This window comes from Sphaerodactylus townsendi, linkage group LG07, assembly GCF_021028975.2.
Source record: "Sphaerodactylus townsendi isolate TG3544 linkage group LG07, MPM_Stown_v2.3, whole genome shotgun sequence".
Taxonomy (NCBI): Eukaryota; Metazoa; Chordata; class Lepidosauria; order Squamata; family Sphaerodactylidae; genus Sphaerodactylus; species Sphaerodactylus townsendi.
Window position 1 is genome coordinate 21,756,452 of NC_059431.1, and position 21,507 is coordinate 21,777,958.

General features: G+C 43.9%; 1 protein-coding gene across 3 annotated transcripts in view; it reads left to right on the forward strand.

The window, feature by feature from the left end:
• Positions 1-21,507, forward strand: part of NIPBL (NIPBL cohesin loading factor) — a 143,598-nt gene that overhangs the window by 65,541 nt on the left and 56,550 nt on the right. For all 3 annotated transcript variants that reach the window (XM_048504309.1, XM_048504308.1, XM_048504310.1), the window contains exons 3-8: positions 584-749; positions 1,212-1,342; positions 2,194-2,293; positions 4,546-4,697; positions 14,013-14,173; positions 14,899-14,992. In XM_048504309.1, the coding sequence (XP_048360266.1) occupies positions 584-749; positions 1,212-1,342; positions 2,194-2,293; positions 4,546-4,697; positions 14,013-14,173; positions 14,899-14,992 (804 nt within the window). The remainder of the gene's footprint in view (positions 1-583; positions 750-1,211; positions 1,343-2,193; positions 2,294-4,545; positions 4,698-14,012; positions 14,174-14,898; positions 14,993-21,507) is intronic.

A 21,507-nucleotide genomic window follows, 5' to 3' on the forward strand; every position in this document is an offset into this window, starting at 1 on the left:
TGGATAAAGAGGATTGGCATGCCCTTAAGGGCCAGGTTTGTTCCAACACCTGATGGGGGGAAATAAGTTAGGAAAATAAATGTTTTAATCATCATGGGCATAGGAGTTGGTGGAGGGACTTTGTGTTGCTAGTCACTAATGATGTGATGGAAACATTTTCCTGGGCACTTGCTCAATAATAGCTCATGCAACTTCAAGACATCATCATCAATTTGATTTCTACACTGCCCCTCCCCTTTCAGGCTCAGGGCAGCTCACATAATAACATAGTATAAAACATCTAAAACAATATAAATCTTAACAATAAAATCAACAGCAATAAATACATATATAGTAATCACTAGGTGGCAACTTGCAAACATTCTTCCCTCTGAGGGTTAATGGTGAAAAAATGGTGGAAAGAGGGAGGGGAGGAAAGAAAGGAGGAGGCCAGATGGTATCATGGCTGCCTCAACCATATGGGAAAACAGTTCTGTCTTGCAGACCCTTCAGAACTACCTAGACAGGCTGGAGGGGGGCTGGAGGTGGCAGTATGAGAATTACACAGTGGAATAACTAGAATATTTTACCCTTTTAAAAACAGTTTTGAACCAGCTGCCTCTTCCATCGCCTTTACCTGCTACAACTACAAAAAGCCTGCTTTTTAATGGACGAATTGCAGAAGAGGTGAACTGTCTTTTGGCCTGTAGAGATGAAAATCTGGTTTCACAACTTGTACACAGCCTCAACCAGGTGTCAACAGATCACATGTATGTACTTTTTGATACTTTGTACTTTTTGCTACTTTGCATGTGAGTACCAAAATAGTTGGTTGCGTTACATTATAAGGCAGAATGTATACGGTTCTGTATCTTTCAGCAGTTGGTAAACATTAGCTTATGCTAAATGTTTTTTACTTGAAACCATGGTTTAGGCTTTGTGTTTCAGAACCTCTACTCAAAGAAGCAAAAAAAAGTTTTGCTCAGATCTGAACTTTTTAAAATTGTAATAGATCTTAGGATCTTACCATCTGTTACAAAAACTCTTCTTGTAACAGAAGTAGGGGGATGGGGTCTGTGTGGATCTATGGGAGGTTCCTTCCATAGGCTGAAGGTAATTTATTATCGGTTACATTTTGGTTACATTTATTATAGGTGTTTCTGTTTTGTTTACATCCTGTATTTTAGAAGCCTGCTAACTATTTCCTCATATACTTGTCTTTTTGATACCAGAGAACTGAAAGACAACCTTGGCAGCGATGATCCAGAAGGAGATATCCCAGTCTTGCTGCAGGCTGTCTTGGCAAGGAATCCTAATGTTTTCAGGGAGAAAAGCATGCAAAACAGATATGGGGTACAAAGTGGTGAGAGTTCTTTTTAAATTCATTTTTCTATGATTCATACGTAAGAACTAGATTGCATTCTATTGTTCATTACTGCATAAATGGGATGAACTGAAATAAACTCTTTTTATACTTTGCTTTATGACGGGAAAGTAACCCTGTGTATCCTAGACCATGTTATAGGACATGAAACCAAATCAGATTAAACTATGCAAATGGCTACTGCTTCTCAAACAAGCTTACATTTCAGTTGCTGGCAGAAGGTTCTTTTCATGGAGATGGATTATTTAGTCACAGGGATTATGAAACCTACATGGGCAGGTTACACAATTGTAAGTTTGGGAGGTTGTAGTGGGGAGGAGAAAAGAAATAAAACTGGCCCCTTCTTCCTTATGTTTCAGCAGAGGTGTGCTGATGGAAGAGACAGAAAGGGGATTCCTGTAGGTTCCTGACATTTGTGGTGGTTAGTCCATGCAAGTTCTGTGATCCTGGGAATAAAGTTTCCCAAGGTTAGAAAATAAAGGAAATGAACAAGGAAAAGGCCTCAAGAGTCAAGGTCTTTCACTGATGGTTTGTGGGATCCAGCCTGTATGTTTTTTTACTTAGTGCTTAGCAAAATGTTGACACTAAATGTTAAGCAGTAGTAAATAGAGCTGCCTGAGGTTAATCCCAAGCCAGAGCTTTTATTTAGAACTCTCAGGCAGCTATTGAAGCTTATGGACATGGTTTTTTATCCAAATTTTTCTGGATAATGTCTATGTTTGTAAATACTGCACCATAGAAATGACAATTTGGGATACTAGCAAAACCAAGAATTAAATTAACAATGAGAAAATATATGTGTGTGACTTATACAACTTTCTCTTTGCTAGGATTGATGATGCCACAGTACAAACTTTCTCAGAATTCCATGCACGGTAGTCCTGCATCTTCCAATTATCAGCAAACCACTATCTCTCATAGCCCTTCCAGGTAACTTGTCACATGGAGTTTAAATCTTGTTTGGAATTTTTTTCCTGTATGTTTCAAATGTCGATCTAAGTGCTAAGCTTATAATAAACAGTTATAAATAGTTATCATTGTAACTTGAAAAGTGATTTGAGAATGTTTGGTATCATCAGTTATTAGAGTTTGCTAAGACAGACATGTACAGGAGCATTAGCTGAATGGTATCTGTGGGATTGACATTAGCTGGCTGTGACTTGAGGTCATTTTCCACTGCGAATTGCTTGCCTGTACTCAACAGTGAATGATTCTCATTGAAATGCCTTAGGTTAGTCATTTGCAACTATAGGAAACTCTCTTGACAGGAAGCCATAGCACTGAAGTGCCACCCCATTGCTGAGACTTCCCAGCAGTATGGGGAGCCTTGCAAAGTGAAAAAGTCCCCCTACCGTCAAGATGCCTCTATGGGCCTCAATAGACTTACATCACCTTTTCAGTGACTTAGGTCGGAAATATGGCCCTTAATGCCAGTAAAGACCAGGAGGAATCTGGCTAATGTAGGCTCCTCCTCTGGCCAAGCCCCTTGCAGGGCCCTGAAACACTGTTGTGGTGTCCAGCACTGTGACCCAGCGTGGCCGGGGGGTGGGGGGTGGGCTGCGGTGGCTGCACAGGGGCGAAATCGCCCCTCTGCCTGGGCAAGTACTTTGAGGAGGAGAAATCCACTGATACGGCCACACGCACCTTGAAAGGGGCTCTTCATTTGGATATTATGCAAATTGGTGTAGTCTTACCAAAAACAGAGAAAACAATAGCTATTTTTTATGCTCAATTACTAATTTTATGACCAGTTGTAATTCTAATAACATCAGGAGTACAGTGAAGTTTGTATCTCCCTAATCTCTGGGAGGCCACTGAAACTCCACTGTTGTTCACCTTCCCCTAGTTAAGTATATGTGTCAGATATCTATCTAACTTTCCCCTCCCTTCCTGTGTCCATACTATGCATTTGGGTATCATGGAGGACGGAGTTTCTGCAAAGCTCCTTCCACCTGGGCCTTTGCTGATGCATCCTTCAAGGACTCACAAAGAGGGAGAGGCCTCCAGGGAAAGGCGAGACCTTGCTCTTGGCCGCCATTTTAGTTTGGGAGAAAGGAAAGAAATATGGGCAGGGAACCAAGATTGCCATGGGCTATAATGGTAACTTTGCACTTAGGACAACAGGCCACCAAAATTTACATTCTGACCCTAGAAATTATGAAATTCAGTATCACCATTGTTGTCAACCTAACCTACTTCCCTGGGTTTTTCTGAAAATAAAATGGATAACTGCTGCCATGGTGTCCTTAGAAGGGGACAGGATGGGACATACATATTATTTTAAAAACTACGATTTGTGATGATATGTTTAATTACAACCCCCAAACAAAAAGAAATATAAAAATGTTAAAATAACAACAATGGTGGCAAGTCTGCTAATAAGCATCTATAAAAGGTTTCCGAACAGTTAAAAATATATATGTGCACAATTGTCCATATGTCATATGTTCAAATGTTGGTAAGGTTGTATAGTCATCAGTCCATTGGATTATGGGATGTGGGGTTTTTTTATCCCCTCCTTCTTGCTCAGTTTCTTTCCTGCCTCTGAGGGAGAAGCCGTCCTGTAGCTACTAACTTTGTCTTTTATTCTCCTTACTATCTCCCCCCCCCCCGCTTTTTCTTCTATCTAGTTAGTTAGCCAGCCCCCCCCCCTCCCCAATTTACCCACGGCTTTTTTAGCCTCACTGGCTCAACAGCTTGATCTTGGCAGTAGCCAAGGAACATTTCTGGTAGGCTTTCAGTGACAGGGTACAGCAGGCATGGCATGCGGCTCTGAGGAAGAGCCTGGGACATCCAAAACACCCACGGAGCCGCATCTTAAAGCCAGGGAGAGCACGTCCCCAGAGAGGGCTGCTCAAGCCCTGGAAAGCCACAAGGTGGTGGCCATTACACGTACCACAGGTAAGCCTGCAAAAAAGGCTCACAAGGGCAGGAAGGCTCCCCAAATGCCGGCGGCCACAGCAGAAGCCCTGTTGCCGTGAAAACGGGCCGGAGGCCCCAGATCAACTCCCACAGGCAGCGGAAAGCCCCCGCCCAAAGCCAATAGTGCACATTAACCCACCCTGCAAGTGGAATCAATCCTTCCGTTATTACCATATCAAATCATTTCAGATCGTTCTTGTAACTGTTGGGAAACAATACTTATATTTGTTTTAATAATCCTATTTGGATTTCATTTTCAGTCGCTTCGTGCCACCACAGTCAAGTTCTGGTAACAGGTTCATGGCACCACAAAACAGCCCAGTGCCTAGTCCATATGCTCCTCAAAGCCCTGCAGGATACTTGCCATATTCACATCCTCCAAGTTACACACCGCACCCACAGATGCAGCAAGGTAAATATCATCTGTTTGGTCTTCAATGTGTACGTTAAGTTAGTCTGTATTGATATTTGATACTCTGTAATACAATTGTGGTCGCTTCTCATAGCGTAGCATCACAGTTTGATAAGGGAAAAAAACTGAAGAAAATATACAAGCATTATTGCCAGCTAGTTGAGCTTTTTTAGAAACTGATCGGCCTGATGATTACAGCTTCCTTTCATGGAAATTACAAAATGTGAGAGAAAGACACTCTTACTTTTTCTGTGATAAAATGATTGATTGCTGTTTGTTTGTTCGCAATTTGCTATGTGCTTACATACAAATCTTTCTGGCTATTAAACCAGCATGTTCATATATTCAAACCCATCTCATTAAAGAATTGGCTCCTTTCTTCATAATGAATGCATATATTTTGCGTGTTCTTTAAAATAAGTTTAATTTTAATAACACAAAACCATTATAAACTGTGGCTGTTTTCAGATGCGACTATAAACTGTAGTTTGAGTTGCCCAAAATGTAGGGTTCCAAACATACTGTGGTTTGTTAGATTCTAAGTAGTTTGTCCCCTAACTTGTTCCCTGTTGTAAGTACCAACTGTGATTTTTCATTGTGGCTGGGAAATGCAAGGGAGCTTAGAATGTCAACCATGATTTCTTCTTGGAGGTGGGAAGGGAGGTAAGCAGTAAAGTTAACTGGGATTTACAGTCAAACTGTGGTCTAAATCAGACTGGTTTAAAACTGTTTTGGTGACATCTGAATAGAACCGATGAGTTGAAATTTATCATACCATTCTAGTTTCCAACTATCTCTATCGATTTCATAATATAGAACCAAAGTGAAGAAAATATAGTTATTGTTACATAAATAGATTGTTTAAGGCACTTATTTTATCTATGTTTTGATTGATAGCATCAGCTAATACAAATGCTGTGACAAAGTATAGATTCATTTCTTTTCAACTTCATAAACAAAACAAAACAAGAATTCTCCCTTCCCTGGTCCATACACACACTTTATATTTACAGATTTCTGATTGCTTTCTGCATGCTGTTCTTACTTTCTGCTCAGGTTCCAAGCATCACATTCATCATATAGGAAAGAGGTTTAAAGGAGATTCAGTAGTGTTTTAAAATCCAGGGCTTTCCCCTGTTTAAATAATAGTGTATCTGCTTTGTTTTGGTGTCACTTTTGTTACGTTCATTGCGGTGTGCAAGGAGAGGAGCGCATGAGTCTAGAGTTCAGACCTGATGGCCAAATATGGACCACTGTGGGCAAGGTTGTGGTTTTTGTGTATACTTCATGCAGTGCATAAAATGGCCATGGGATAATTTGCTCCTGAAGAGCCCCATGGCACAAAATAGTAAGCTGTAGTACTGCAGTCAAAGCTCTGCTCATAATCTGAGTTTGCTCCTGATGGAAGTCGGGTTCAGGTAGCCTACTCAACCCTTCCGTCCTCCCAAGGCTGGTAAAATGAGCTTCCTGAAGATAAAGTGTAGACGACAGGGAAGGTAATGGCAACCCACCCCATGAACAGTCTGCCTAGTAAACATTGTGATGTGATGTCACCCCATGGGTCAGTCATGACACAGTTCTTGCACACGAAACTACCTTTACCTTTTTTTAAAAAAAACCACACAGCTGTTAAGTTCTAATTGTATAAGGACATCTTCTAAAAATAAAACTAGTCTTCTCAATAGCACTTCTCAGATATTTTTCCCTTATTTGCTTTGTGGATTGGTTCAGCTCTTGCTTCTGGATTGTAATTGTGCAATCCAAAATTACCAGCAGTAAAAACCAACCAACCAATCTTAGAGTACGTTTGGGGCTGTATCTGTGATTCTACACACACGCGCACACACACACACACAGTCTGTTTTTATAAGCAGTGATTACTCATGTGAATACTTTCTTGAAGCTTATAAGAACCCCTGGAGCTGTTCCTCATGATAATTTACCAATGTGGAAGCGTGGGGAAAACCCAAAGATAATATGATGTATGAATGGGGTCGTTTTTGCATCTTTTACCACGCATATAGGCTTCCACCCCCTGTGTCCTAAAGTGTATAGTTGAATAAATGCATTGCAGTGTTCATGCTGCAATGCAAAAAGCAGTTTCCTACATAAGTGAAAATAAACGACTCCTCAGCAAAGTCTGATGTCAAGGCCTGGGAGCTTAGTGTAGAAAATCTCATGCTAATTAATTAGTCCAAATCAATGTGGGTATAACAGCTGCACAGAACAATCCATGAGCTATGCTAGTCAGCATCTATAAGCTTGCCTTTCCCCTTGATAACTATTATTCCAGTTGATTTCAACTGACTTAGACTGGAATAATCCTCATAGGTTTGCACTGTACTGAGCATGTTGGCTGGACCCCATAAATCCATTGTTGTAATTAGCAAGATGGAGTTTCCAGAACAAATATTGGAGGATTGTATTAAATAGGAGAGAACACAAAATGTTCGACAGTGCTTAGGTTTTGAGTTTTAGTCCAGTTGAAAAGACACTGGTTTTATCAACTGTACAACTACTTGAAGCATTTCCATTTTTGCTTTCCTTGCCGTGCATAATCAGCCTTTGAAGACTTCATCCGGCTTCAGTGGCTCTTCCCTGAAGAACAAAGAATAAATGAAATAAAATAAGTAAAGTAAAATATTTATTTAAAATGCTTATTAACTGCCTTTCTTCCTTGCAGAACTCAAGGTGGCTTATAGTACAAATAAGATGATTATGAAAACACAATAAAATAATATAAATAAAGTAAAAGTTGTAAAAACATTAAAACGACCCATTGGATACTCACCGTGAAGGGGTCTTCTCTTGGGTGGTGAAGGCCATCTTGTTGGGTTGTTCTTCACTACTTGCTAGTGAGGCAGGAAGTGCTTTTTGGTCATATCCTGTTGGCGCCAAAATGACCCAGTATCTGACCAGCCGAGCGATTGAAAGCAGGAATACTCGAAGAAGGAGGAAACAGCTGAACACGCTGTAATAAACCCTAGTAAAATTTGGCAAAAAACTGTAAATCCAACAGGTAAAAAACCAAAAAGCTGATATAAGTATAGAACAGAGTCTATCAGGCAGAAGGAGAAGGAGCATATTATCAAAGGAGAACGAGAACAGGGAGGGCCAAGATGGCCTTCACCACCCAAGAGAAGACCCCTTCACTGGTGAGTATCCAATGGGTCGTTCTCTAGGGTGGTTTGACCATCTTGTTGGGACTCCCCAAGCAGTACCCCAAATAGGGTGGAGTTCCATTAATCTCCAATAATATGCTCCAGGACCCTTCTGCCGAAGGATGCCTAGAGCCGGGCGATCCATGGATGTCAGTCGGTAGTGTCTGACAAAAGAAGAAGGGGAAGCCCATGTGTGGCAGCCCTGCACAGATCCTTTCGATCTAACGGGACATGCACTAACCAGGGCAGCACTGGATGCTCGCGCTCCTGGTAGGAAGTGGGCCGTGAATTCCAGTAGGAACTGGCAAATTAATTTGCCTTGTGCCAATAGCCTCTAAGCAGGCTCTCTGATGTGTTGGAACCGATGGCCGCGAGAGGACATAACCTTCCAGCCGGGGAGGCACTACATTAACAAAAAAGGAGTCTCTAGACTTTCTGAGCTGTTCGAAGTACGTATGAGGAACGGCTTTAAGCCGCACGGACGTACATCCAGACAGTGCCAGAGTCACTCCCCGAGGGTGTGATGGCTTGGGACTGCAAAAATTTGGGAGGACGACCTCCCTGTCTTGTAGATGATGGAACCCTGAAGCCACCTGTAGGCTGAAAGGACGGAGTCAAGCTTCAGCACTACTCTATCTGGGAAAGAATTGACAATAAGGTTGGGGATTCACTTCGAAAGAGGCCCTAATTTCAGACACTCCTACGCCTAAGCGGAGGTGATATCCACCAAAAAATAAAGCTTCATCATGACCAACAGAGATGGATTGACCTGGACCCGGCTCGAATGAAGTGACTTGGTGATGCGCGTCCAAGAGCTGCAATACGAAGCTGCCAAGAAGGAAACCGGTGGGAGACAAGGGCGGCTGGGACCACTGGAACTCCCTTTCCAGGAACCGGAGGGCTGCTTAGGGATGCCTGGAGGCAGGGGACTTTTCCAACCGCTGGAAAGGGCCGGTGGATTAAAACAGCCAGCTTCTGCAGCCGAAAAGTGGAACAACTTGAAGACCTTGTAGCAAAACCATCCCCTGTAGGAAAAGGCCAGAATAGATGAGACAGATGGTGACTCCTGTATCGGGATGTGTTTTCTCCTGCACCATCTGGACGAAAAGCCTTCCAAGAAAGGAGCTATAGATACCAATGAGCTCGATTTTCACCCTGGCCGCTACCGTGAGAGTATCTTAACGACTGCCTCCAGAGATAGCCCTTTACTGGAGTTTGACCTCCTCCTCGCTCAAGAGCCACTTGTAGCTGGTCAGCCTCGAGCCAACCTGGATCCGGATGGAGCAAGGGGCCCTGGAACAGCCGGATCCTGGGAGACCGGCAGGTGGAGATGTGGTTCTGCTATGGAGAGCTGCTGGAGAATGGAGTACCGCGATGCGCCTGGAGGCCAGCTTCGGGGAGCCACACCAGGATGACCTGGCCTCTTCTCCTCCTGTATCCTCTGCCGGAGCAACCTGTGAAGAAGAGAGGCGGAGGCATAAAGGCGAGACTCCTGGCGAAGCCATGAATTGCTGACAGAACATCGGCATTACATCAGCCTGAGGGTGGAAAGCATAGCGTGTCAAGAATCCTGAGTGGTTTTGAGTGTTGAACAGGTCTATCACCCGGCTCCCCTAAGCTTGGCGTGATGCAGATGGAAGACCTGAGAGCTTCAATTTCCATTCTGCATCGCGAGATGCACAGATGGTGCGCGCTGAGCCAGATTTGCCCCGCACCGGTGTTCAGGCAGTCCTCTCCGTGTTCTTGCTCTCCAGGGAAGCCAGGTTGTCTCTGCCTCCAGGTGGAGAACTCCGGAGAAAGCCTCCCTGTGCAGTTGGGAAGGACCCGAGATCCCCCGATGAGATTCAAGGGATAACACTTGCCGGAGACATTTGTCGGTGTGGACCATGACACATGTTGCTGAAGAATCCGGCTCCCTGAGAGGCTCAGAGAGCTCAGGAGAAGGAAAGCCCGGACCGCGAGGACGTTGATGGGAAGGGTGGCCTGGGTGGACGTCCAGAGACCCTGAGCAAAGTGCTCGTACAACTTGGCCCCCCACCCTCTGAGGCTGGCATCCGAGAAAGAAAAAAAAGGAGGTGGATCTGGGACTACGAGCTGCAAAGACCTTCCCCAGCTCAGATTGTTGGTGGAGGTCCCCACTCATCAGAAGGCTGCAACCGTACCCGAGGAAAGGAAAGGTGAAGTGCTTTGAAAGAGGATGCGCATGAGACCTGCCCCATCGGGATGAGATCTTATGGTAGACAAGAGGAGACCTAGCTTAGACTTCGCAACTAGTTGTAGCAGGGGAGGTGGAGGCGTGCCTGTAGTAACTTGTGAAAGCTTGAACCTCCTGGATCTTCTTTTATCTTTGTTGGTGGAACAAAACAAGCGATGCAGGATGTGGTGTCGATCAGGGGCACTGCAAAGGTGCTCCATCCTCTGGAAGTAGAAGGCAGATGGAACTCTTTGTCCAGATTGATGGCCATGAAGCCGTGTGCGGCAGTGTTGTCTGTACTGAGCAGACATCCTGGGCCTTCCTGCTCCCTGGACCTGGATTGATCAGTGAGATGCGGTCCAGATTGGATGCCTTGGCCTGCAGGAGGAGAGCAATCGGGCCACAGGGCAGCCAAGAACCTTACATAAAGACAGGGGCCTGTAGCCAGATCAGAGAGGAGGGCTACATATTGAAAAGAGCCGAAGTTTCCCAAGCGCAAAACGCACTTGGGAAGCCCCAGTGGTGGGCAGAGATTGGTGGGAATATGCAGGTGCATAGCCATCCCTCAGGTCCCGAGGGATGAGAGGAAGTAAGCCCTGTTGGATGGCTCGCGACCCGTCACGACCTGGCAGAGATTCCATTCTGAAGTGGGAATTTGGCGCAGGAGGCCGATTCACATGGCGAAGGTTGACGATGAGCCTCTGGTGTCCTCCGTTCTTTTCGGGAGCAGTGAAGAAATCGAGAGAAAAAAACTCCCAGAGCTCCACTTGTTCCGTTGGCACCGGGTTCGGATTGCCTACCTTGATGGGCCATCACTGCGGTGCTTGCCGATAGCCATCCTCAACCTTGCTTCTTTTTTTCACTTTGAACTGATGGGGTGAAGGGAGAAAACGGTCCCTTGGCAAACAGAAGCGGAACTCTAAGGAGTAGCCGGAAGAAGCGATCTCCTAGGATCCAGTGAGTGCGGCAAAGGAGGTAGCCACTGATGTTGAAACTTGGCAACAGAAGCTGTAACCTCCGGATCAGCTACTTGTCGAGAGTAGTCAGGGCCTGTTTCCCTAGGAGGGTCAGGATGAAAGGAATTTTTTTCCTCCTCCTAGAAGCTGCATCCTCCGAAGTCCTGCTACTTCCGAAAGGAATTATGGCGGCCTGCCAGGCAAGGCTTCTCGGTCTGATCTCCCCGCTGGAGACAGAAAGAGGAAGAAATCCGAAAGGACTTAAGAATAGGGCCTGTGGGAGAACCTAGGTTTTGCAGTCTGGTCTGACAGACCGGGGCATGGCCTTCTTGTGGTCTTTGGTCCTCGGTCCAGGATCTTTTCCGAAGTGCAGAGACGAAGGGGTGCCGCCTGGTAGTCGTGAGCTGGCGACCACTGTCTTGGACCCAGGGTGTCCGCCTGCCATGGTGCGTGAGCCAGAGGGAGGCTGGCCCGATTCACGGCGGCTGCTGCCATGATGCTTGGGATGATGTCAGAGAAAAAAGCGTCGAGCTTGGAGTCCCCCAGCAATTAGCGAAACTGCCATAATGACTCTTTCCACCCCCTCCCTAACTCCCTGGTCTTGGGGGGGGGATAATGGTGAGAAGGCGTTGGGAGCCAGACCAAGGCCGCCTCTGGCCACCACGTGAGCTGCAAGGGGCTAAAATTCTGATAGGCCATGGCAGAACCCTCATGGGCCCTACGTAGGCTGGATTCCGCCTTCCTGTCTATGGGATCGCCTTAATGTTGCCTTCACGGTCTCTATGGACCAGCCCCCCAGGATGAAGAAGGCGGAGAGCGGGGACCATCCACTGCAGAGGGTCTTAATGAGGCTGTGGAAGGTGGTCAGGGGCCAGAAGATGAGAAAAAGAAAAAAAACCCTTGTTGGTGAAGCCGGGATTGGCCCGTTCATGGCGCTTGGAAACATAGGAGTTCAAAAGAAACTCCAGATGAGGCAGGGGGAAAAAACTGAGAAACCTCCTCCTCTGTCGGGAAGGTGGAAGGGAGCCCCCTTGGGCCAGCCCTTGATGGGCTTGGGGGGGGGAGGGGGGAGTTGGGGTCCTCTGCCTCCTCAGAATCGTGCAGAGGCTGGCTAAAGAGGCGGAGATAGTTCTGGCTAGGAGAACTGGGAGCTGCCTCCATCCTGGAAGGCCTATTGCTTTCGTGGTAAGGAATCCTCCCGGGAATGGGAGTGTCATTGTCAGAGAAATGAGGTCTGAGACTCGGGGACCTAACTGCCCCCTCACTGGTGTGGCTGATGTCAGAACCCGCCTTATGGAGAAACACCAGCCGATCCCTATCTGGCCACCTATGGGATCTAGGGATCTGGATCTGGACCCCTAACTCTGCGTCTAGGTGCTGTCTCTGCTATGGGAATTTGCTGAGAGACTTCCCTCCCTAATGGAGGATGGCATAAAGCGCCCACGCAGGCTGGTGAGGGGAAAGCGACTCCGATTAGTTAGAATGGCCTCCCTGCAGGCCGGAGCCGGGCCTGGAACTGCCAACCAACTCCTGGTCTTGGCCGACAGGGAAGGGCCTCTCACTGCATTGCGCCGTTTCCTGGGCGCCGGAGGTAGCCGACAGCCCGATCCGCCCGGCGATGCGGCCCTCTGCGCAGCGGAGTCAAAGCGCCGCGCTTCGCTTCGGCGGGCCCCTTCTTTCCCCGCTCTTCTCTCTCTCTGCCGCGAGCTGGTCGGCAGGGAGTTCTCGGCGCCGTGCATCGGGCCGGCTGGAACCAGCGCCTCCCTCCTGCAGCTCTCCCGGTGACCGGGAGAGGTTCCTGTGGCGTGGGTCCCGATGGCCGGCCGAGGGAGCGCTGGGCTGCTCTCCGCCCACTGAAATCCCCCCGGAAACAGCGAGGCGGAGCTGTGGATGCCCTGGCCCGCAGCTCTGGCGCCCGCTCCTGTTTTTTCCTGCCGGCGGAAAGATACAAAATCCCTCCTTAATGGGTGGGAGAAAGGGGGCCGTGGCCATGCCCCTGAGAGTCGCCAGAAAGGTGTAGTGGGGAAAGCGGTGATGAAAACTACACAGGGGAAATCGACTCACGACTGACTGGGATCAAAGGGTAGATCAAAAGGGACGATGATCCGTCGCTGAGGAAAAAACTCTTGAAGAGCTAGTCGAAGTTGCTGCGCTCACTAGCGAGGCAGGAAGATACTGGGTCATTTTGGCGCCAACAGGATATGACCAAAAAGCACTTCCTGCCTCACTAGCAAGTAGTGAAGAACAACCCAACAAGATGGCCGAAACCACCCTAGAGAAGAACACAATTTAAAAGCTCCAATTAAGACTACCGATAAATAAAAACTAAATCATTCAAATGCAACCCAAAATAAAACTATTGATGGGGTGGCCAGGCACACCAGGAATAAAAGTGCAGTTTTGGGAACAGACTCATTTAGTCATTTGATTGTAGGAGTACTTCTCCTGGAGGCGGAGGCCATCTTGGTGGGGTGATTTCATACCCCAGTCTCTGGGAGGCAGGAACTTGAAATTTTAACTTCCTGTCTTGTCCTTGCTCGCCATTTTGAGCCAGTATTTTTCCTCCCTCACAAGGGAGAGCAAGGTCCTTCAGCCGCTCCTTGTAATTAGGTGGTTTGGAACCTCTGTCTTGTCCAGTGGTGTTTTGTCTGCAATATCTTTCGTTTGTCTGAGTCTTCCCTTGTCCAGTGTCTTTCTCCCTTCCCAGTGGGTGTGCGTGCTAGACTGCAGGAAGGGCTGCGGCCTTTTAGGTGCCAAAACTCCAAGCTGAGATGGCGGGCCGAGCATTCTCTCCCCCGAGGTAGACCTTTATGTCCACTGCTGCAGAAGGCACCAGAGCAGCAGCTGCGTGTGGGAATGCCTCCCCCTCGGGCAGTGCTACAATTCCATTTTTAAAAGAAGTTGTCAATGCGTGAATAAAGAAATTAAACTTCAGTGCTGAAATATTTGCTTGTTTAGGCTAAAAGACAAAAGTGGGTATTCTCAACACTTTATCTTATTTCAGCTTCGGTATCCAGTCCCATCGTCTCCAGCGGGATGAGGAATATACATGAAAACAAGGTTACGAGTCAGTTGTCCGGAAGTTCAGCCAATCATCATACTGATAATTCTAGACATGGCTCAAGTGAAGACTACCTGCAGATGGTGCACAGAATAAGCAGTGAAGTATGTACCACTATTTAATGCCCTCTTTTCATTTTTTCAAATACTTCAGCAGAAGTTAGTGCTTTTCCACATTTTTTTTTACCATTGAGGTATAGTTCAGTGATAAGAGTTAAAAGTTTCTGGATTGAGGTGCTTGTGTCATGTGCGAATTTTAGAGAGGAAGATTCATTACATGTTGTGAAAACTTTAAACTTTGGTGTTGTCCCAAATCTCAGTTTTATAAATTTGACTGAATGATACAGGAGCTGCAGAGCCTTTGGTTTAAGATGCATCTGTTCAGTACCATGAACAAACTTAAGATCTGAAATAGGAACACATCTTAGTCTAGGGTCACATCAATTGCATATTATATTTGGCGAAAATAGATCTGCGTGAATCTGACGGAATCTTTCAAGGCTTTTTGAAACAACACCGATCACTGCTAAACATTCTTCTCAGTTGACAAATGGCACACTACTCATTGAGAAACATCTTTGTCCTTAATTGTAGATTTCAGTGACAAAATCTAGTCATCCTCTGTTTCTAGTTCTTATGTAGACGAATTGTGCAGCCATCCGGTTAGGCTTTTCAAAATGCCAAGTAAAACAGAGTTCTGAGGATTGTTAATTCCTTGCATGAAAGACAAAAGAAACTATTAGGAATCCCTGAGATCACTTGCTAGAAGAGAAAAATCCAAAGTAATCGCAGAAGGGCTCATTTCTAACTATTGGCTAATATGATTCTAGGATGGAGATTCTTCGATAAGGAACGCTGCATCATTTTCCTTGAGGTCTCCACAATCAGTGTGCTCTCCTGCTGGAAGTGATGGAACACCTAAAGGTATTTTTGTACCTCTGTCATACACTTCTAGAGCTCTAGACAAAAGCTAATAGTTCAGGACAGGTTGATAATTTAAGGTGAAACCAGAAAACTCTCTTGCGTAACTAGAACTTTGGTCTCCTAAATGAAAACCCATTCAGCATTTAAAGCGATACATTTAGAATTGCTAATCTGGATATCTTTAAAGCGTATTGTCCATGTGAAAGGTTAAATGGAATTAGCTGCACATTTGAATATTTAAGCATAATTTAAGTGGACAATTACATCTTAGTCATCTAAAGTACCTAATGATGAAATGATGTTGCATTATTTAATAATAGTTATTATTAATAATAATAATTCTAACCCTCCCTCGGTCTGGTTTAGTGCAGCTAACAACTGTAGAAATACACAGCTATAGGAAATGGTAAAGGTGATCCCCTGTTCTAGCCCTAAGTCATTACTGACCAGTGGGTTGACATTGCATCACAGTGTTTACATTGCATCACAGTGTTTACTTGGCAGACTGTGTTTATGGGATGGTTCTCCATTGTCATCAACACTTTACCTCAAGCAAGCTGGGTACTCATTTTATCAACCTCTGAAGGATGAAAGGCTACCTGAATCCAAATTCTGTCGGGATCTGACTCAGGTCCTGAGCAGAGCTTTGACTGCATTACTGAAGCTTACCATTCTGCCCCATAGGGCTCCTAGTACAGCCTACGGTAATAAATATCAAACGTAATTAAAACAACAATCAAAATTTGAGAACTTGCAGATGGTGCCAAGACGGTAATCACTTTTATCCTATAGGTGAAACAACAGGGCATGTGATAACATAACAGGGGCATAAACCTTAAGTGGGTCCACCAGAAGAAGGCCAATTGGTGTAGAACTGCTGCTGTCCTCAACCATAGGCCTGGTGGAACAACTCTGTCTTACAGGCCCTATGGAGCTGAAATAAATCCTGCAGAGAGTTCCACCAGGCCAGGGCCAGGGCTCTGATTGAGAAAAACAAGATATGTTTTGGGCCAGGAATCACCAGTGAGTGCAGTGCTTTGGGGGGGGGGGGGGGGTTGGGGTTATATTTGGAGAGGGTATAATTGGGGTATAGTGGAATCTGGCAAGCTCTTCTGTTGGCACAAGAATAAGGTGGATCTCACTCCTTCTCCCCCCCCCCCCACCTCTCACAGTCTCAATTCACAGGTCCCTTGATCCCTGCATATCCATTTCTGTGGTGAAAAGGTATCCCTTATACTATCAGAAAAACTGGCATGATCCATCCTGTTAGCTCTTAAACTTTTGTAATCCGTGAAGTAAAATGCAGATCACAGATAATGTGTTGCATCCTGCCACATGTTTGATGTTTTGTAGTCCTAGGCAGACAGTTCAAACAGGAGATTTTTTGATGTCCTGGTGGGCTTGCTTGATGGCTGGTACCTGCTTTTCAAGACTGTTGCATGGAGTTTAGTAATGTGGAAACCCTATGCTGCAGTTCCTCCAAAACTTACCAGTGACTTTAAACTACTGCCCTCCCAAAGAGTGATTTCTAGCTCCATCAGCACGGCCTGAGTTCTGATGTCACTGAACATCATATGTTTGAAAAGCATTTCTAAAGAGAGATTTTTTTGAAAAGCATTTTCTTGCCCTTATGCTGCAAAATCAATAAGTAGGCCAACAGCTAGAAACATTTGATTTTTCCCCCCTTTGAAACAGCATAAATTCTTCAATCACAGCTGTGAAAAAGAAATGTATTTCTGACCGCTTACAAAATTTGGGATGAATAGGCTGCTTGGCAGCTTCTATTATATGCTGTCAGTGTGAAAAAGTTGTAAGATTCTCAAGTCTTCAGTTGAGCCAAACCATTTTGTAAAAAATTGTACATGTAACTTATGCTATCCATAGTAATGAGTGAGAATGTAAGGCAAGTTGGTGTCAAATATTTGCTGAGGCATTACTGTTCTTCTACATGAAGACACTAGTTAATTCTTACAATCAGAGCTTTAATCTCCTTTCTGGACGTATTGAGATTTTTGAGCTTTGTAAACAAGAATAAAAAATTATCAGCCTTGTTATCTGAGGTAGGTGGTGGCAACCATTTAAATGAAATGTTTTTGTTATAAATTAAAAAAAACCTTGATCATCTTTGGCCACAAAATTGTTGTCCATTGAAAAAGGATTTGCCTTGTGGAATCCAGACAAGTGTGGATGTTGAGCCTTTGAAGAGTGTTTTGTGCTTGGGGAGCCGATACCAAGTATATTTCTCTCCTTGCCCCCTTTGTTATATGTGGTATATTGGGGAGCCATTAAGAGACTGCTGTAAGCTGACCAGAGAAATGAAGGGCAGAAAGAGCAACATGAATGAAGGCAGTTCCTAATGTATGCCAATCAGTCCTACGTGGTATACAGAGAAATAAGCTTTGCATGGTTTATGATCATCTCCATATTTTTCTCAAGCTCTTACCAAACATTTGATGCCAGAGTCTCTATAATGAAAACTCCGTGGATTTTCAGCCACACTCAATAACTTGGACCTGATGTTGATACTTTGGTAGCCGTTTTGCTATTTAAAAGGCAGATTGTTTTGACATCCAAGACTAAATAAACAGAAAGTTATATAACTAAGAATTCAAGGTGACTAATACCATGGAAGTATGACTCTTACACTTGTATAGTTAGTGTGTGTCATTTTCAACTTTCTGCCTTTAGAGTGCCTGAAAATCCTATTCAGAACACAAATTAATACAATTTGACTCTGGTAATGTAACTGGATAACAGTGTGATCTACCACATTTCAAAAACATCTGCTTTTGAATGGCTGAGTTACAGATAATTTAAAATATACTTAATCTGGAAGGTGCACAGAATTGTGCACCTAAAATACACTTTCAGTTTTTCCTTTTCAAATTTGCATTCTGTCAAAAAGCACAAATGTTCCAGAGTTGCGCCATAATTCGTTTGGTGCCATGGGTTCAACATTTCTATTGAAAACACTGACTGAATTTAAGCGTATGAACATATGCAACGGGGCGCGGGATGACTTGGATTAGCCTAAAGAATAACACTGTCAACCACATTCAAAAGTGGTTAAAATACCCTAGTTGCTAGTAAGGATTGGTTATCAGGTGAGAGATAAAATGGAGTGAAGGAAAAAGTTGATTCAGCTGATGCATTATTTTGGAAAGTGGTATGTGTTGCACTGTTGAGGGATGCTTCAGCATATTTGAGCCATGAGCCATTTATTTTGTAACTGTCGATGCAGGAAAAATAAGGTTTGGTGTTCAAGTTCTATATCAGCGGTTCTCAACCGCTTTCACAGGGGTCACCTAAGACTCTCTGCATCAGTGTTCTCCATCTGTAAAATGGATAAATGTTAGGGTTGGGAGTCACCACAACATGAGGAACTGTGTTAAAGGGTTGCGGCATTAGGAAGGTTGAGAACCACTGTTCTATATGGTCTTTAATGTGCAGTTGAAGCTGGATCGTCTGTGTGAGGTTTGTACATTGCAAAACTACTGATCTTTTATGATTTCTAGAATAATGTATAGTATACTATATAGGGACTGCACTTTTTCACGAGCTAGAATCAATAACTGTTGATGAAGGTGAAGAATGGCCAGGGTTTTTTCTCACAATAAAGAGTAAGGGAGGCTGTATTTGGAGGCTGAACTTAAGCCCAAGGCCTGGATTGTCGTTTATCACATTTTCTATAACTGATAAATCCCTACCCAATAAACCTTGTGGATTTTTTTCCTGTATCCACTTAAACTTTGTCACTAGATATTCCTCTTACATATATGTAAGAAATTCTCATTAGTACAAAGTATTTTGTTACACTTTACCTTCATGGTATTCAAGAAAGAGTTGATAGTTCTGTGATTCAAGAAGGTAATAAAATAGCTAGCAGCTATATAGCTAAATAATGCAGGGACTATCCATGCTGGTTTTTGGACAACATATCCCTTGGAACATCTTGGTAACAAAACAAGCTCATGTGATGAATTATTCCTCAAAGCAAACTCAACATAGACTAAAGACCTGTTCATGCAGAAAATTTTTTGATGAGTTTTGGACTCTAGTATACAATTGATGAAAACTCACTATCTTGGATTCATTTCTGGATGCTAGGTGAGGGCTTCATGGGTCCCTTCCAGGTGAGAACCATTCCCCGGCTAAAGGGGGAAAGAAAAATGAAAGACTATCCAAAGTGAACCATTTCTTCAGTTGGTGGAAATAGCTCATGTAGTGGCGAGACTGACATTCTTAGGATCTCAAGTCATGTACCATGTTGCCAATCTGTTATGGATGAGGAAGGGAACCAGGCAACACCATGAAGTTGAATTCAACAGTAGAGGCTGCACAGTGACTCAGAGATGAAGGAGCATCATCTTAAGAGAAGATAATGTTAGTGCTTGCATACCTGTTGGGACAGGGTAGGGAAAAGAAGTCTATATGTCAAAGTGCTGTAGAACACATACTTGACTAGTGGAACGCCTATTGATGAAGCAGTAAATCTTTTCAACTTTGAATTGTTCCTGTACATGAAAGTTGCTGATACCAAACCAGGTGAAACTCCCCATAGTTGGATGTGTTGAGTGGCTAGCCATGAAGGTGAGGCCCAAGAAGCAAGCCAGAGTTGATAAGAAAATGTTCCTACTCACAAGAGAGTCAGATTCTGTGTGAAATACCTAGCTAAGGATAAATCCATCATAGAAATTTTCAGGTATATCATCATACCTGGTGAAATATCTGGAAAAAGAGACTCCTGCTTCTGTCTAAAGCACACTTATAAATTAGCTGAAGCCTGCTCACAAACTCAACCTTGCCAAAAGCTACAGTCATCTGCAAAAGAAGAAGAAACGACCAATAATCATCCCAGGCAGAGTTTAATTGTGCTTTTTTTTAATGGAAGGGAAGTAGTACCCTACACTACTAACCCTTTTCTAACCTCTTCTAAATGGAACCCAAGCAGACTGTGTTACCGATCATCCTTTCTAGACAGGTTAACTGTATTGAAAACATTTATTACCTTGTCTTTGAAAAATTCTGAGGAAGGGAATACCTTGATTTCAGCTTGTTCATTTGGTGAACTGCTCCTACCTCAAAGAGGCACAGTGATGAGGATCCCACACTCCCATATGATCCTGCCCAGGAATTAAGATCGTGGGGAGATGCCCTCCTGACTATTCCTCCAATTAAAGATATTCATTTGTTGGCTATACAAAAGATGGCCTTTTGCATGGCAGCCCTAAAATTATGGAACAGCCTCCTCAGGGAGGGGCACCCGGCCTCCTCATTGTCCACCTTCGAGGGGCAGTTGAAGACATTTTTATTTAGGACTTCATTTTGATTGATTTAGCTTTGATTATTGGCAGTCCTGATTGGAGTATTTTAAACTGTGACCGTATGGGTTCTACAATTGTTGTTTTTATTGTGTTTTTATTATGTTTTATTTATGTTGTAAGCCACCTTGAGTTCTGCAAGTGAGAAAGGCAGCTAATAAATGTTTTAAGCAAACAAATTAATCAAATCCCTAATAATTATTTCCTGATAATTAATTCACATGTCATTTGATTGCTGTTATTTTATGTGCTTCCCCTATACCTTTTGCTAAATGTACCAGTCTATCTAGTCACGACCCCAGTGTATTTAAAAACAAGCAAACGCCAAAGATGCAGGGTATAAACAAAATCTAACTGTTGATTCATAAATGTTAGCAGGATAGCATTTCCTCTTGTTACCCGATGCCAGTCCAAAATTAACTTTGGGCAGTTTAGTCTGAGAAGCCAAAGACATTTTGACATAATGCTTAAGTCAGAGTCAGATAGTATTTGTTTGGAATGAGTGAACAGTGTGGATACAATATACTACTACAGTATACTACTCTGAAATACTGAGTCTTTGAAGAGGGTGTCAGGAATTGCCCTTTTTCTGAGGTGGTGTGTCAGGAAGCAAACACACCTCCATGCTTAAAAGCTTTGAGAATTCTGGCATTGTGTAAGAATCAGAACGATAGTGCTTCAGATGCGACAGACGTTCATATTTCATGCAGGACCAAACTGTTGTAGTGTCACAGAGATGCAGGCTGAAGGATAATGAAAAGGCAACAAAGTTAAGACATCTGACAATGTAAAAAGCAAGACGAATGAGTGGGGAAGGACCCTTTGAGAATTTGATTTCTGATCTTATCACAGTTCTCCTTTTGATATTTTCTTGAAGAAATTTCAGTTCCAGAATGATTTCTGTTAGTTTATTTTCTGTATGGTTAAGCTGTTGATGAATACAGTTGCATTTGGATGTCATGATAAACTTTCTCATGCTTCTAATGCAAATTCTCTATTGCTGTACTTGGTTGTTGTTGTTGTTGTTGTTGTTGTTGTTGTTATTATTGTTGTTGTTATTATTATTATTATTATTATTATTAATTATATTTATAAACCGCCCTCCCCCGAAGGGCTCAGCTGAAAATACAGTAGCATATTGTTAGCTGAAAATACAGTAGCATATTGTGAGACTACGCATTCTCACCTCTCTTC